Source organism: Cyprinodon tularosa, unplaced genomic scaffold (genome assembly GCF_016077235.1).
Source record: "Cyprinodon tularosa strain WSP-4 unplaced genomic scaffold, ASM1607723v1 ctg255, whole genome shotgun sequence".
NCBI classification, from domain to species: domain Eukaryota; kingdom Metazoa; phylum Chordata; class Actinopteri; order Cyprinodontiformes; family Cyprinodontidae; genus Cyprinodon; species Cyprinodon tularosa.
In genome coordinates this window covers 551296-569697 of record NW_024038948.1, presented here as the reverse complement: position 1 = coordinate 569697, position 18402 = coordinate 551296, and the positions used below count along the sequence as shown (strand labels likewise).

The following is an 18402-nucleotide window of genomic DNA, read 5'->3' as shown; positions in this document are numbered from 1 at the left end:
CAGTTGGTAGTAGCCATTTTATTCAGTGTTACTTGACCAGACCTACACTTTCAAAGGAGTTTTACAATAATTTACTGACCAATCTGCGAGCAGTTTAACCTCATTAAATAGCTGTAATGCCAAATAGAAAATTACCGTAAAAAAGGAAAAAGAATGCTACAAAAATGTTTAAATTCATGATCAAAATCAAGTGTTTTTAAAAATAAATGTTTTGAACAGAGATGCAGAAATCTATTTTGCGGCCCACTGTGGGCGCTGCGTGTTGACATCACTGTTTCACTACAGCTCCGCCTCCGCACTCTGCTGATGCTCATCCTGCACTTGCATCAGCACCATTTCTGGCATCCTCATTAGGCGCAGACACGCAGAGAGAGAGAGAGAGAGAGAGAGAGAGAGAGAGAGAGAGAGACTACCCCATCACAGGAGCTGAGGGGCGTGAGACTGTCGTTCCAGCACCCAGAACAGACTGCACACAGTCCAGAGGCCCAACGACCACACTGCTTCAGAACCAGCTGAAGAGTAAGCCGCAGGAAAAAAACACAGCCAGCCTACTCTTAGTGATGGAGAGCCTGCTGGATAATCCAATGAAAGCCGTTCTGTACCTGAAGGAACTCACCACCATCGTCCAGAACCAGCAGAGCCTGATCCAGACGCAGCGCCAACGCATCGACGAGCTCGAGCGAAAGGTGGAAGATCTGATCGGGGAGAACCGACAGTTGCGGGACCCCCATCTCTACGTCCAGCAGCCCTCTCAGCATCATCAGCACCACCAACACCACCATCACCACCCGACGCACCGGAGCGTCAGTCCCCAAGCGCCGGCCCACCTCCATCAGCACCCGGTGAGCGCCACCAAGACTGCGTCTCACCTCGGCCAGCAGCTGCCGCCGCCTCAGCAGCAGCCTGCTGCTCAGCAACAGCAAATCCTCCATCCTGCAGCCCAACCTCAGCAGCAGCAGCAGCATCCAACTCCTCCTGCGCCGTCTTCCCACCACCCTCAGCAGCTGCAGCTCGTCCCCACCTCGCCGCAGTCGCCCAAAGTGAAAGCCGGCTCCGAGTCCACCGAGGAGGACAAGAGGAGCGCCTGCTGCAAGTCTCTGGTTCCACAGACTCCAAGCACTCTGTGTCGCTCCGTTGGATTGGCCAGGAAAGCAGAGTAAGTGCTTTTTGTGTCTTATTTAAGGGAAATGTTTGCTCTATACTGATGCGCACGCATACCTGATTTTTCAGAGTAAATCCCCCTAAACTGAGCACAGCAGGTGACATAACATCAATGCAGTGCAAGACTCATAATACAAAAAACGGGCTTCCTGACCCAAAAAGCCTGATTCTAATTTTTTTTTCTTTGTTATACAGCTTGATGATATCTAAAACATTCAGTCAAGGCATCCTTTAAACTATTATGTGAAGGTATACATTTTGAACACATAAAAAGCTGCTTATGTGCAGAATATAATAAAGTTGTAGGTTTGCAATAAAATTGTTTTTTTTCTACCTTTTAATCACAAAACCTAATATTCTCAAACGTCTTTATGGAAACGGTTAAATAATGCACAATACTAATTGTGAAATCTAACACAAAGTATTTACAAGTGAATTATAAATTCAGGAAAAAAAAACGAAAAAAAAAAACCCTTGCAGGTAAATAAGACTGCTCCTCTTATTGATGTGGTATAAAGAACAGTTTTCTTAAGCCCTCCTTTCTCTGAGAGCACAACAGTGGACTAGAAATTATTTGAAATCCAATTAATCTCTCATGCAGCTGTTTAGCCAATAGTTTTGCAGGTGATCAAAGAAATAGATAACATTGCAAGCAGACTTCTGCAAAAAAAAAAAATGTATATATATATAAATCAAGCAATTTTTCTTGGGCGTTTAATAGTGTTGCACCGATACCGATACCAGTATCAGACGGGCCCTAATACTGCACTAAAATGGTGGTATCGGTATCAGCGAGCTCCAAAAAAAGGGGCACAAATACCATTTCGAGAGCCAAAAGTTTATTCAACTATTGTCACCCATTCTAGGTAGCCAATAAAAAGTTCTAATGGATTCACTTTGTATTAGTCTTTTTCCTGCTTCACAAAGGTAGGCAGAAGCTTGACAAGCCATGATGGCAATTATTTTACATCCGAGTAGTATGCAGTTCTTTATATACACACACACACACACACATTCATTTCTAACAGATGGTATCGGTATGGTATTGGCCAATACTGCAAAGCCAGGTATCGGGTATCTGTATTGGGGCCAAAAAATGGCATTGTCACAACACTGGCGTTTAATAATCTGTATTGTACAGACTGCAGTGACTTATACCTCATTAGGAGAAAGACATTTTCCAGAGAAACTGTAAGTGCCTAACAGGAATGAAAGCTCAGACAGAAATACATTAGTTGTTAATGTGTTCCCTCAGAACCTAGTCAGAACTACTAAACATGCAATGAGTTTAAATGCACTTTCTGTCATCATTATGCGCTCATTTTTACCCAAAGTAAAATGCCAAACATCACAGGGTCAGCTTATTTACTGCAGGAAGCAATAAAGACAAACCAATTAACTACAAAAAAAATGCTTAGAAAAGAAGCACTCAAGGAAAACTAAGAGAATCCTTTAATATTATGTTTTTAGATCCCCATCCTTACATAAAATCTAGTTGCTCTAAAACATGCATTCAAAAATTAATACAATAATGTAGATCCACACCATCCTGCATAGTGAAATAGATTAAATGTTTACTGCTGCTAATCAAAATATGCATGCTTTTTTTAATCTGATCAGATTGTGCTTTTCTAAACATTAAGCTAAGCAGGATTTTTGATTGCTGTGTATGTGCTTCAGAATTATCCATGCTGCAGAATGTTCTTTGCCTCCATCAAGGTCATATGAATTGCCTCAGCCAGAGCCACAAACCCACACTCACCAACATCACGCTGTGCTCCGAGCCACATCTTTTTCACTCAGCCACATTTCTATTGTTTCCGGTAATCCACCTCGATTTATTGTTATTGAATTGAATTTCTAAAGAGCAAGGGTCAGAAATAGGACACATAAGCAAGATTAGTAGGATGATAGAAAAAAAAAAGGTGTTACTGGTGCGGTGCAAAATAAATGTCAGAAAGGGGATTCTCTACATTTTTTTTCTACAAAATGCAACTTGACAGCTCTTGTGGATGATGAACAATATGACAGAGAGATGAGAGAAGTGAAAACGTCCCACAGAGCATTGCATAAATATAAAAGCAGTGGGACATGAAATCCAGGAGATGCGATGAAGCTTTATCATTTCCACATAAAGCACTGATCCCGTTATGACAAGATAGTAAGTCACTGCTGACTGGAAGTAATGCTTTTTACCTCTGTTGCGGTGGTGGGGACACAATGTAAGCTCACTAATCAGGCATTTGTGTTCTACTGCGTTTACCATGGCAACAAAGTTGTTGCATTCTCACTTCATTGGAGAATCACCACAGTGAGGATCTCATTTTAATGGTATGTAAGCTGGTTAACACAGTTCTGCCTCTGTTCAGTATAACAGCAAATAAAAACAAACAAGTAATTTTTATATAAAAAAGTTTTTAATGGTAGTGTGTTAATTTGAACCCTTCTGGTAAACTATACTTTTGTGGTGAATACATGACAGTACATCTTGACCCGTTCCCTTTTCAACAATTTCAGACCGACTTAAAACATATCAGTCAATCATGTTGATGCATTATGGTTCAATGCAGGACATAAAGCTGCAGGACACATTGCTACTGCTCTCATCTGTTTTGTCAGAAGCTAGGATTTCCTCTTTGATAAGCACAAGTTTCTGTGGTTTCTCATGGTGTCTGCTGCTATTTCATTTGCTACTGAGATTGGCTCCAATTTAACTTTGGTAGGTGGGCACTAGCTGTTGCTTCGCCCAATCAAGAAGATTCTGCTGAGCTTCCTGCCTTTCCCCGAACAGATTTGATCAGAGTACTCTGAGATTATCAATCTGGCTTCCTCAATGTTACATTTTCTTTGTTAACTCTTTTCCTTTATTTTACATGGATAATGGATCTCGAATTGTTTTACAAACATTTCCCAAAGCTATAAAGTAAGTTGTCATTTGAAAGAAAATGCATAACAAACTTGTGTTGTGTCACATAGTTTGTGATATTTGGTGCCTATGAGCTATTTTACTCTGTATATGTTCCATAATAATCTCTAATTGCTACATATTTGGTACAAAAGAGTATACAGGTTTTCATACTGATGTTTTCTTTCTTTCTTTAGACTCACCTCTTCAATAAGCTAATCATAATTTATTTCTGATTAATAAACTTTTGTTATAAGAAAAAGAACAACCAAAAAAAAAACACAATCTTATTCAACAACATTATAATTTATCGAAGCACATGTAAAGAAAAAAGTGGTGTATTTGCACTATTACAGATTTCTACTCTTGGTTGTTTTTAAATGGAAGGTCTTCAACAGGGGGTCCGCGAACCCTAGGGGTCCTCAGACAGGGTTGATTAGACTTTTTTTTTTTTTTTAATGTTCCCTCTGCAATTTTTTCCACTAATTGAAATGTCTTCAAATTACACATTAACATGAATTCAACACACTGTAGTAAACAGATAAATGGAGGCAGAAGATGTCTTTCAGGCATCATTGCACACATTCAGCGACACAGGAGCTCTTTCTGGTGGGAACTATTTCATTCACAACACCTGTTTCATACAGTATATATAATTAGCGGTCCCCGCTCCTTCTCGTCATCAGTTTAGGGGTCCTTGGCCTGGAAAACGATGAAGACACCTGTTTTAAATCATAAATCACATTTACTATATCAGGCAGATAACAGTCTAAGCCAATGTAAGCTAAGCAAAAGTAGCTAGCCTTTTCCCCTTTGTAAATAATAATAATATATAATTTACCTCTGCATTTAACCCATCCCCTTAGAAGACAGTTGGCTGCCATTGTGCGGCGCCAAGGCAGCAATAAAATAAGTGTTTTTCAACACATGAAATTTTAGAAATGTGAGTTCAATATCTCTTGCTAAGCGAAATGGTTGCTAACTTCCAGATGTTTACAAAAAGGAAGAAAACACTTAAATAAAACCTGTAAGACAACAAGATGAAATCAGAGAAGTCCTAAGAGAGCCATACAGCTAACACTATTTTTAAGAATTCAATGAAATATAGAAAATAAATCAATGAGTGTTGTTCCGATTAAAAAAAAGCATGGAAGAGGAGGTGCTAATGTTAGGAAAGTATTTACCAAGTTGTATAATTAACATTTTATTCAATTATTGCAACGGTTAGCACAGGACCTCCAGAACTAACGCAGTACTGCAATGCTCTTGACCGATTATTGTAGTTGAAATAATTATTCCTCCAAAATTTATAGTTACCTTTCAATACATCACCTTATACAATAAAAATAGCTTTTTTCAGGACATTGACAAAATTATCAGTAAAATTAATTGTTAACAAGGACTTATATTAACTTGTAACATTACAATTGCAGCTTATTGGTTACAACAATGCTGTCCTGCCTGGGTGGAGATGGAAATAAAAAGTTCTCTTCCCTCCCCCTCCATCCACATTGCTTTTATCACCATTAATAACAGGAAGCTCCAGGCCTTTCAAAAACCCCATAGTATTAAACAACTATAAGATTCAGTATCAGATACAGAAAAATACTTTGGTTGGCATGCCGGGTCCCTTTCAAGCCCCAATTAAGAACCATAACTTTGCTCTATCATTTATCAACTGAGTTTTGCCTGAATTGTAGGCATTAATACTGTACATTTAAGGATTGGTTTTTCAATAAGACATTTCCTTGATCTGCACAGCTTTTAGAAAAAATATCACGTACCCTAAATCATTTTTAGAAAAACCTGCAGGTTAATAATTTTGTGCAAAGGAATAATCCACCAAAACCTTGTGCTGCAAGCTGGATTTTCACAAGATCTGAGTTTGAAAGACTCCTTCTAATACATCCGTCGAGTAAAAACCAGCAAGTCGGACCAGTGACATGCCAGCAGGGTTTTTTTGGGACAGGACATGTAGGATGACAATCAGAGGGACCTTGCTGGGACCTTACAAACATGGCTACACAGGAGGACTCACCTGTCGATACTAACCTTGTGCTCCAAGCCTTTTATGCACAGGTTTGTCTTGCAATTTTTACAAAAATCATTGCACGATGACTTCTCCATAAACACCCAACAATGGTTTCCATTTCAGTAAATACGTCCCACCCGTGCCGTAAATACGGCACATCATCCAATGAACTCAATGTATCAGTGTCTGTGTCAGTGTTAAGTGACGCCATCTACTTCGGATTTTAGATTAGCTTGGGAAGAAGATCTAGGTATAGAGATAACAGAAGAGCAGTGGCACTAAACCCTACGTTGTTCCAACTCATAAAATCTCAGTTTGTGCTAAACATGGCCTTTATACAACTTCAAATAATACATCAACTCTACTGTGTCAACCAAAAAGATCATAAGATAAACCCATCAATAGATATCACATGTGACCAATGGGCATAAGTTCAGATCTTGTCCCACGCTGACAAACTAATGGAATACCTTAAGCTCCACATTATCTGATGTGTTGGACAGGACTATTCTGTTGGACTCACTGCTTTATTTACTGGCAGTTAGTCCTGCAAACAATAAGACCCGTAGATCAGGGCAGCATTTAATCAATTTTTTTTTTCTTAGACTTATTCGGCTAAACTAGATGCAACAAAGGGCTCCAACACATTTACAACTTTATCATGAAATCTTGAAAAACCTAGAGCTGAAGAGGATTAGGTTCTCTCTTAGAAATCAAGAAGACATTTTTTGATAAGATTTGGAAACCTTTCAATTGTCATTTTAATGTCAGAACTTGATTAATGTCAGATAATGTGCATCAATTAATGTTTCACAACAAAACTTTCAAGCAGACAAAAACTAGAAATTTGCAAATTGAATCATAAGTGTAATTGCATATTATTTATTTTGACTTTCGCTGAAAGGGAAAGGCTTCTCCATATTTATTTTATATGGATTATACAAAATGTTAAAGGTCAGATTTCACATGTAGGCTTGGGTATTGCCGTGATGATTATAAAGATTTAAGCGTTATGATTCTTAACTAGTCAGATATTTTTCATGTTATTTAAAGAGCTTAGCATTATTAAAGCTGTAAATGTTAATTATCATGCCCATCACCGCTCATCATCCTCTGCAATGCTGCAATTTGAAGAATGCAAATCAAGGCTGCCTCAAGCTCTGTGTGGTGGATCCAGGTGAAAACTAAAAAAGATGAACATGGAAATACATCTAATGTGATCCAGTTGCATTATTAAGTCTCACTAGGATTCTCAGCATCTCTGTTTGAGCTAAAAGGAATTGCCACAATCCGTCTTCTTTATTTCCATCTCATTCTACTCATTTTCCATCATTCTCATTTTTTTGCACATTATATCTCAGTCCTTCTCCCCTCCCTAAACCCATTTTTTCCCTTCATCAGCTGTTACAAGCACCACCTCGTGAGTCTCAGTCAGTACGTTTTTGCCATTTTTTCTGAATCGGGATCTGTAACCAAATAACCAATCTGATGACTGGGCCGGAGCCTTTACACCTCTTCTATGTACAGCTTTAGAGCTGCCAAGTGTAAAACTTAGTTTGTAAAAGCTGAGCCATGTGTTCAGAAAAGTGACAGTAATTGTACAAGAAGTGGAGGCATGCGAGTATACGATAGGCAGTAACCCTGTAGCCTGAGGTGGAAATCCCAGCATTCCCTTGGAGCTCCGCATGTGTCTGTGCTGCTGCTAACTCCTACACTTCTTGTTGATATGTTGTCTGGCTCTCGCAGAAATGCACACTAACTGTAACATGGCACATGCAGCGAGCCTGTTTTCCCCCCGCACTAGTTGTGACTCCCTCTGCATCCTTTGTGCTCCTTTTTTCTTTTTGTACTCGCCTTAGAAAGCAGAATGTGTGCCATCTCCTTTGCTGCATGCATGTGCATTCTTCAAAAGATGTGCATTAGCAGCTGGTGGATGGGGGAGTTCAACAAACAAATACATTTTAACACCAATTGTGGAGAAGCCCTGCAGCCTTTCTTCAAAATGGTGCAAAGGCAACTTGATTTCAACCCCTCAATGCAATAAAAAGACGGTCATGATCTACAATGAAACCCAACCATAATTTCTCATGTGTTACTTATAGGTGGCATTTAAAAAAAAAATTATATTTTTTATAACTTGGAGATCAGGAGCAGATGGAATGCTGTTTGTCAGATCCCCTCGACTTTCACATTTTGTTATCTTTCAAACACAAAGGTCATTGTGTTTTATGGAGATTTTATTCAAAGCAGAGCACAGAACTTTGTATTGGACAGAAATTAGGTTGTTTTTAAGGTTAAAAAAATAAAGATCTGAATGAGGTGGTAAGCATATATTCAGAACCCTGATAACCCTCTTCAGGAGTCATCTAATTAGAGTCCACCGTTGCATAATTGGTATAGATCTAACTGCTAGTTGTGCATTGCACAAAATCTGGTCTTTTTGCAAAAGCAGCAAGTTTAGGAAACAACCAAGTACATAAGCTGTAGGGGACACAAGAAGCTTATGCACTTAGATGTTTTTGGTCAGATTAGACCAAAAAATAACAAAAAATTTCCACATCCTACCTAAGAAACACGACGGTGGCAGCAATATTCTGTGAGGATGATATTCTTGAGCAGTGACATAGAAGATGGTCAAACTTAGCCGGAACATGGAACATGCCATAGAGGTACCTCAAAACAGAAATTAAGATCCAATTACAAAGTGTTGAAACAGGGAAGCTAAAAACAAATATATTTTTTTTCAGATTTCTATTTAGAAAATGTTAAATAATTTATTATTGGTCTATTTTGAGTAAGTAATACTTTGTACCAGCCTTAAATAATCATGCTAAAAAAATCTGGGCATATATAAACATTGTGTTCTGCAGAAGAGCAGTTGGATTCTAGATACTGTTCCTGTTACATACAGTTTCACATATGTTCTGTCCACTTGGCAAATTATTTCTGATTTGAAAAGGATAAAAATACACAGTATCTAGGATCTTAGTTCATTTTTTTGTCTGTTTTCTGCAGGGATGGGCCTGACTCATAAGTAGATAGCATTCAGGTGACAAACTTAGTTAACTTCAAATACTAGCTGCTACAGGACTGCATCATAAATATTGATAAAAAAAATATAGCAGAGTGGAGCAAAACGTGACAGACATCTAATTATTAGAAATTGGAAATGCACCAGAAGTGAGCAAAAAAGTGTCAAAATAGCAGGTGATAACTATATTAAATAATTAAAAAAGAAAAACAACAACCAACCAATAAAAGAATAAGAATTTACTTAACATGGAAGGATAGGCTGAATTTTCGAAAAAGAAGTGAAAGCTTGCTTTACTAAACTACTCTCAAAACACTTTATAGAAACTAAGGGAAAAGGAAAATCACATTTTAGGATGGTATGGTTTAATATTTTTCATGTATTATCCTGACCCAATAAAACATGTCATTATGGGTGCTGCAGCTGGAGAAACTACAGACGGCAACTTGTTGAGTGTTGTGATTAAGAATATTAGAAAACAACATAAAGGGAAACCTACTGGTTTGACAGTGGGAAGATGACTATTTAACAAAGAGAACACAGATGGGAACCAAAAGACAAAATAACCTACTATCTAAGGAGATAAAGACCAAAACTAAAACACGTTTCAAAACCAAACTGCACTGAGACTGAACACAAGAAAAAACAAAGGTTAAACCTGAAATAATTAAATAATTAGGGAAGACCCTAATGACTGAAATAAACAATTTGTAAATATATATTCCGTATATGGCAAGACCTTGCTAACAATATTTAACCCAGAACTGATAAGTTAAACAAATACAGAAAAACAAACAAAGAAGTAAACAACTCTGGATCATGAGACTCTGCTCAGATAATTGAATTAGGTCTATGGAGGTCTGGAAATAACCTCTTTATTCGATATATTGTAGGTGACACTGGTCAGTTTTTAACCTCTGCTTTTGCAGTCCAGATATTTTTTATAGTCAAAACTGTCTATTCACAAGTCAGTGGGCTAGGCAAAGTGTAAATGTAGATTCTTTTTTTTTTTTTTTTTTTAACATTTCATATACGAGTTCATAAATAAAAAAAAATAAGATATTGAATATTACAACCTTCTATGGGAAATAAATATATTGAGCACCAAATTATCAGTAAGGACATTTATTCTATTTAATGCAAGAATATTTAATTTATATTAAATTTCTTCAAACTCAAATCTGTAGCATTCGTTTTTTTTCCCCCCATGATACAGTATATTTATGGTTTAGAATTTCTCTAAAACCTTCGTCAAAATTAGTGAAAACAAGGAAACATGAATTTCAAGTAAAGAAAATGTCTACTGATATCTATTGATATCCGTCCACATTTAGTCAGACAGTCATTTATTACGTAAGTTGGATTTGGGGAAACATGCTTAGGCTACAGTCCTGAACACATCAGTCCTTGGTATAGTGTTCTGACTTTTCCTGTTTAACCATTGTCTTCCCCCTTCTCTTTTTTTTCCCTTATTCCTGTCCAGCTACTGATAAATAAGAACCGTTATCAAAGCATCTATATAAAAGTTTAAATTAACTGACAAAGTGACAAACAAGGCTGAAGAAGGGCTAGAGCTCTTATTTTTCAAGCAGCAGAAGATAGATAGCATTTTATTGTCACTGAACAGAATTCAACGAAATTTCCATTGCAGCTCCCGTGCAAAAGGTCAAATAAAAAACAGTATAAATAAGCAAACACACAATAATAATAATAACAATATATACAACTAAATTAGCTAAAGGCACTCAGTCATGCCAAATACAGATAATGTGACAGTGCAAAGTGTAGAACAATGTGGCTGTGTGGGGGGAGGGAAAAAAATAAAAAATAAAATAAAAAATGAAGAATGAAGGATGCCTAGCAAGGCCAGGTCTGCTTTTACTCTTAGTTACTCTTATTGAAGTGAAAAACAGTGGTTGTTTCTGTATTTCTGGCAGGGCAGTTAACAAGGGCAGGCTTAGGAGAGTATGAGCACCAGATAAAAAAATAAACTTACCAGTTGTAACCTGAACATGCTGTCTTTCATGTTATTTTTATGCAAGTGCAGTCAATCACAAAAAATTTATTTTTGTGATTTGATTTGATCCAAGAGCATAAAGAAAACAGTGTGAGAACTTCCACTGGTGTAAACCAAAACCGTGCACAGTAACTCAAATACTTTGGCTTTTTAAAACTACAACAATCAAACATGATAAAATAATCTGCTCTTATAACCTGTACAATTAGCAACAGAAATATTGTCTCTTTTTTTAAACTTGATAATGTCTACTGCTATTTTCTTTAACATGTCTCTAAAGGAGAAAGAAATGTTCCTTATAGGAAATTAAAATGTCCTTTGTGTTTGGCAGCAATATTGTTTAAATCAATGGGCTTCAAAACACATTTCCACCGATTAATGTTAGAAAGGAAAAAAGATTTAATGTATTTTTTTCTTACAGAAAACAAACAAATTAAATCTGTTTTGTTCTTTAATGATTTATAGGCTATAGGAGAAGACTCCTTTCTTAAAACTGTGACCCCTAAATAAGTATGGAATAATCTACATGGTGCAATTTACTTTTTGTAAATGGGGCAAAAGTACATTGGGGGATTGTACACTCGGAGCATAAACAATCTTCCAGGCATTCTTGTCCTGCAAAGCTTTGGTCCTTCCTTAGCTTCCTTTCCCCTTCTGTCGGCCTGCGAACCACACGCTCTCAGTTATGACTGGGCTGCTGCCGCTAGGACCCAAATTATGAATATCACATTTGGTGGCTAGTGCTTTTAAATTGCCTCATTTCTCTGCGGATGTAGCTGCTGGGTGATTCCTGATTCTCAGCTTTAATATTAGCCGCCTTCGTGCACAGGGAATGCAAAAAGAGACGGTCCCAGCTATCTGTTATACAACTCTGTATATGTTCACACATATTTATGTAGTGCAAGTTGTGTTTTCTTCTGTTCCGAAAGTGTTAAAAGGACATATAAATTGTACTGAAGTGTATAAAATAGTTTAAACTGTTTTGGCTCAAAAAAAAAAAATCTTTTTCTTAGAGTTTTTGGTCATGATCTAATCTAGCTGTATCTGCAGAGGCTCTGAAAGAGGATAAAACTACTATCAAATAAAAACAGACCAGACAATATAATAAATGGCTTGCCACAAGGCTTTTGATGCTTTAACTGTGCTGTTATGCACAAATGTATTTGTATACACTTGGATTAAATTACATTTATTGCAAAAATTTAACCATGCTTTACTGCTCAGAATGCTCTGCATTTTAATAACTTTATTCACATTATTTAATCAGCACTAATCCTCTATCTCTAAGTTCCTGCAAAATCTTTACTATCTTGAGGTTGGACATTAATGAGCTCAATATTTTGCATCCCACTAAAAGTTTTAAAAACTCGTTAAGAGTATTGTTTCATTGTAGGCAGGTAATGTTGCACCTCCATGCCACAGTGTGACAGACAGGCCAAATAATTGGACAGATTACAGAAACTCAGAATAACTGGCCAGCAAAGCCCCAAGAGGCTGAGGGACCCAAATGTTGTCCTACTTACCACACAGCTAAACTGCAAACAGCTTATTCCCAGAATGTCTTGCCTGTATAATTTTCAGTCGATCAAAATGTCAAATAGGGTTTTAAAATATACTTTCCTTTAAACAGGGCTGCCAAACTATTGCTGCAGAAAAAGACACTGATGTCATTCAGAAATCACATTTTTTTTCTTGGACACACTGCATTTACGTCTCTGGATATTTAGGCATGTGTGGTTAGACATGTTACATTATCTGTACACTGTGTTACTTTCTGCATGGCTAAAAGTTAATTTATTTAATTTCTGCCCTTATTTTGTTTCATCTGCATGCAAATCAGCAGCAGGCCTAACGAGCAATCAGAACAGTGTGTCATTCATATGTAATCTGCATATTTCATGGTGGTGGTTGCAAATGAGAATGCCATCGTTGACTCATGCTGCGTGAGGCAATCGGATCACACTTTGTGATGCATGTTGTAAACACATCATAAAAATGAAACCTCTCTCTGCATCAATTTTATTTGAGTTGTGCACCCTACTGCGATTTTTCTTTAGCAAGCAAAATGCCTAAAGCAGTCCTGATAAGAGATTTACCCTGAGTCATCTTGCTGATAAATTTCATAACATTTTTTATCGCATTAAAATCCTTCAAAATAATAATTGAACATTATTGATCTCACACTGGAGAAATTAACTTCCTGTATTTAACCCATCCCCTTGGGGAGCAGTGGGCTGCCATTGTGCGGCAGTGTGGGGTCAAAGGTCTTGCTCAGGGAGCCAGAGTGGCAGTTTGTGTGAGTGGGGCTTGAACCCAGAACCTTGGTATGCCAAGCACAATGCCCTAACCACTTGGCCACCACACTAATTAGAAGATAAATGGACAATCTTAGATCCTAACTTGCATGAATATGCAACTATATATATATATATATATATAAATATATCATTCATATACACCTATAATTGTTTTGATACATATTTTAAAGCTTAAATATATGTACCAAGCTGGTAATCCATATTTAATTTATTTTCTTTAGAATGGTGCACCCGTTTTTTTCGGTATTGGATGCACGCACTGACTTCCTTTTATTTATCATCTGAACAGATGAACAGGGATGATATCGGTCCAGCAGGTCAGTATATCTGATATGGACTTAGCTCAATAGATCCTAGAGCATATGTGTAAGAAAATCTTTGTTACACCTCAAAAACATTCCCTCCTAGTTCTCCCATTTTTATCATCCCCCAGCAAAATTGCAGGGGTCTACAACAGTATTAAAATGTTCACAGTAACCAGTGTCAGCGCCTAACATCTTGTTACATTTGGCTACGACACTGTTGATCTTCAAGGAGTGAAATGTGATATGTAAATACTGCACACACTATGATTTAAGCTGCTTATGTATTTCACAAGTACTCGTGTATAGTTATGGTTCAAGAGTGCAAGCACAAATTACACTGCAACATCTGATCCCTGTGATGACTTTCATGTATGATTAATGTTTTATAGACCGTGAAACTTAATGTCTGAGAAAGCCTTGCTTCTATTCTTTACCTCACCATCTGTGTCACTGTTTTTCCCTTTACTCTGCATCCATCCATCCATCCATAGAAACATACAACCATGCACACATACTCACACCTACAGTAAGGAACATTTAGGGATGGCAATTAACCTATGAATATGTACATGCAACATGCAAACTCCACGCAAAAAGACCCCCAGGCAGGTAGAACCCATTCTTGTGCCACCATTTCAACCCCCAAGTTTGTGCTTGATAGATCAAAATCCTTGCATGGAAAGTGTCATACAAAAGTTTCAACTTAATTATTAGACAGACAACTCCAGAACATTTTCTGACGTGTGTTTGTGGTCTTTGTTCTGTCTGAGCAGCAAAATTTTTCCCCAGTTTGAACCATCTAATTAAAACTGTCACTTGAGATGGAGTGAAATGGATTATGATGTCCATTTGCACCCAAGAAACGCCAAAGCCCAAGCTTTTAATACATTACAACATGGTAGCAGAACTTTGTCACATTGGAAGATGAAGAGAGTTGACATCAGTTGATCAAAATCTGATAAGTTTGTTATTAACAGTCAAGGCAATACTATATTAATTGTCAAGCATGGTGGGAACAATATGTGGCTGTGGGATTTTTTTGGTGCCAGTTTAATTGAGCATTGCACAAAGCAAATAAATTAGACTACCCCACATGCAGCTTAATTAAAACAAACAGTTAAGTTTCTCATATTCACTTCACAAAAGCTATTAAAAATGTATGGATTATAGTAGGGCTGCTCAATGTGTTGCAAATTTATTATTGCAATAGTGCCGTGTTAATCAACATTAGTCAGAACTTTATGCAATAGCCATTAACTAATTCTCTAAAGTACCATTCACCTAGGAATTCTGTTCCAGTATTACCGTACATTAGGGGGAGTTGATTACTTGGTAAATCTGACAAAAATGTTTTAAAAATAAAACAAAGTACAACTTAGTTGTTTCATTTGCAAAACAATAGATGCAGCCAGAAAATCCTGTCATTAAAATTGAAATGACGAGTTACAAAAACTGGACAAATTATTTCTTATTTAGCACAAGTCACCTCATGACTGCCATGTACACATTAGAGATCTACTGATACAGATTTTAAAGACCAATGCCAAGATGATTATTTAAACATTAATCTTACTGATTCTTCATTTACATGATACTGATTACACAGCGAGAACAAATGTTACACATTACAAGCCTGAAATTGAAATGACAAGAAGCACTTATTAACAAAATATATATTAACAATGGATAGCAAATCGAGGGATCAGTGATGCATGTGGCTTGCCTGATCTCATGACATGACTGCTGAATGCACTAATAAATCAGCCAATTAATGCTCAGCATACAAGAAAAAATGGCTGCCCATTGTATTTGAGTGTCTCTAATCAGCTTTATAACATATTCCATATTGTGCAATTCTTGACTTAAGGCCCGTGAAACATTCATCAAATTTTCAACAAGTTATGTATGAAAATTGCAAACTGCCACATAAGGATCCTGTATGCAGTTTTTCCCAATTTATCGTTCAATTTATTTTTACTCTAAATAATAACAAATACAATATATGTATACATTAATTTATAAATGCTTATGAGGGTTTAACGATATAGCTTTACAATCTAATCTCTGAATCCAATTAATTGATTTTTTTTTGTCTTATTTAATATTCATAAAAAATATTGCTACCAAATGCTACCCTAGAGTTCAACCATTCTCCTTGGGAGGTGACCTTAATCTAATGGGCAAAATTCAAGCTGTGAGCCATGCTTGTAAAATAATCAAGGTTCACAACAAGCAATGAAAATAAAACACACTGAATGTTTGTAGGTAGTGGTGACACACGGGGAGCTTATTTAGCAGTTATGAACACATGAACTGGTATCGCTGAGTTGGGGAACCCCACAATGGAAATGTTATTTTAGCGTCTGGAAAGTTGTACTAAATGAAATTTCTTTTTCTATAGACTCTTTGTATATGACAATAAAAGTCCAAGTCTTAGTAGTTCCAAGAAGAAGAGTAGTATTCTGATATGTGGGATTGCAGGTTTGTGCTTATTTGGAATGTTTATGGATTTTTTCACTCTGGTCCCTTGTCAGTCTAGCTAATTTTATACAGTTTTTGAAGCACCCACTATCAGATTTCTTTAAAAGCGATTGATTCAAATTCCAGGGACATTTTCTACTGTTACTGAAAATCTATAGAGAATTAAAGCATGTATTGTTCCTACATCAGAAGATTAAGTGGGTGCTCCCATGGACCGCAAACACCAATCATCTTCCTAATGGAAAAATAATATAAAGTAGTGTTTGTGTATAAATAAGTCCCTGCATTTGTTTTAATGTCATTTAAACAATATGATCAGTATCGTATATGCACACTTTTGTATGTAGGACATTTACTTAACATCAGAACATGCAAAAAAAACTGGGATAAGGAAATTTAAATGAAATATTCACCATATTAAATGCAATTTATCAAATCTTTTTGCATCCACTTTACAGGTCTGAAAAGTCAGTTGCAAACTTTACGTAAAAATGTCCTTTTTTGGCCGTTGTGGCTAAAATATAATTTGCAATAACAGGTGATGGAAAGAAGAAAGCACATTAGCATTTCAACATATTTTAATTGTCAAAAGTAAGCTAAGATGAAGCAACGGATATTTCTTATATCATTGCTTTTGGAATAATAAAAAAAAGGAATGGAGTGGCTGTTATGATTTAAATGCAAAAGGTAATTCCATCATGTTTCTTATAGGCAATAGGTCCTGATTTTTTTTTTCTTTTTTCACCCAGTGTAGGGCTGTTTCTTTCCTCCTATGAGTTCATGATCACTCAGTGATCTTACTGCCATCTGTGTGCAGTGCTGTTGCAAATTCTGGCTGCCTCTGGGACACACAAAATAAATCCACTCTTTTCTTTCAAAGTATTTATAGACAGTCTACAATTCTTATTATCAGTTAACGCGTATTATCAGTTGCACCCACAATCCTAATTCACCTGCAAACCAATGATTTCAAATGCCATTTTTTGTTAGCATTAACAATTAGGTGTCTATTATTAGGGAACTTGATAAATTGGGGCCAAGGTGGATTTTTTTTAATTTGTGATTAACATGAATGTTTTTTTTTTTGCTCAAATGTAATAGCCTTACATGTAGACACATGCGGATACATGATTCACGATAAACACAGACTAAAACTTTAAAATCTAATTTTAATTTAAAGCTTATGTCGTAGTCTACTGTTTGCTCTTTTCCTCATTGTTCTGGAATTTTGGAGGGATGAACTGTGCTGTTACTTGCTTGTCAGTAATCAGTGAGCTTCCACCCTGAAGGTTCTTGTAAACAGGGAGCAGTGTGCTGTTATGGAAAAACAGCTTCTCATCTGTCGAAGGGATTTCACCTCCTGGGGGCTTAGCGGTGAAAATCCCTCAACAGGCATTTGTCATCATTTTGCACCATGTGCACCATTGTTCATCTTTGCATATATGCATGTGTGTGCATCCGCCTGTGTGTGCCCCAATAGGGTAAGGCTCTTTGGGCTCACTATAGACTAGTGTTTATTCATACTTCTATGTTTTTTGTTAGAATTCAACTTCTGTAGTTCTAGAATCAGTGTGATTCAAAATTGAAGGTACTACATTTTATGTGTTCTTAAATTTCCTGCAAGTCACTTTACTTACATGAGACATTAAGGTTTGCTTTTTACACATTGCAGCAACGATGGCAAATTATACTTGTCCATTTATCCTGCTAAATTTGTTAGTCATTAAACTTATAACAGCCGTAAATCTTTGTTTCTGGGGCAAGATTACTTTCAACGGAAAATATTTTTTTCAAGCCTTAATCTTGGTAAGTTCAAAGCTTATTTATTTTTTTTTAATGAACATCTATAAATGTAATCTGTGCTCAGTTTGCTACAACAGTCAGACCTGTATCTTAATCAGCCATCCGTCTAGCTGTGATTACAGCCCCTGACATTTGAAGCTGCCTTTTGTGTCAAAAAGATCTGTTAGACTTTAATTTGATTTTTATCTTTGTATTTGTCATTAGAATGTCTCAGAGTTTGGTAAAGTGCTGACTCTGTAGAAGCCTGAGCTTCAGCTGCAGCCCTTCATGCTTGTTGTCCAAACTAAATGTTCCAGCAAAACAAGGATTCATTCATGCTGGGACAGATTGCTCCAACTTCTACATTTTA

General features: G+C 36.8%; 1 protein-coding gene across 3 annotated transcripts in view; it reads left to right on the top strand.

The window, feature by feature from the left end:
• The first annotated feature begins 379 nt into the window (after positions 1 to 379).
• Positions 380 to 18402, top strand: part of iqsec3a (IQ motif and Sec7 domain ArfGEF 3a) — a 134666-nt gene continuing 116643 nt past the window's right edge. For all 3 annotated transcript variants that reach the window (XM_038288414.1, XM_038288412.1, XM_038288413.1), the window contains exon 1: positions 380 to 1156. In XM_038288414.1, coding sequence (XP_038144342.1) covers positions 561 to 1156 — 596 coding nt within the window. In that variant the 5' untranslated portion in view covers positions 380 to 560. The remainder of the gene's footprint in view (positions 1157 to 18402) is intronic.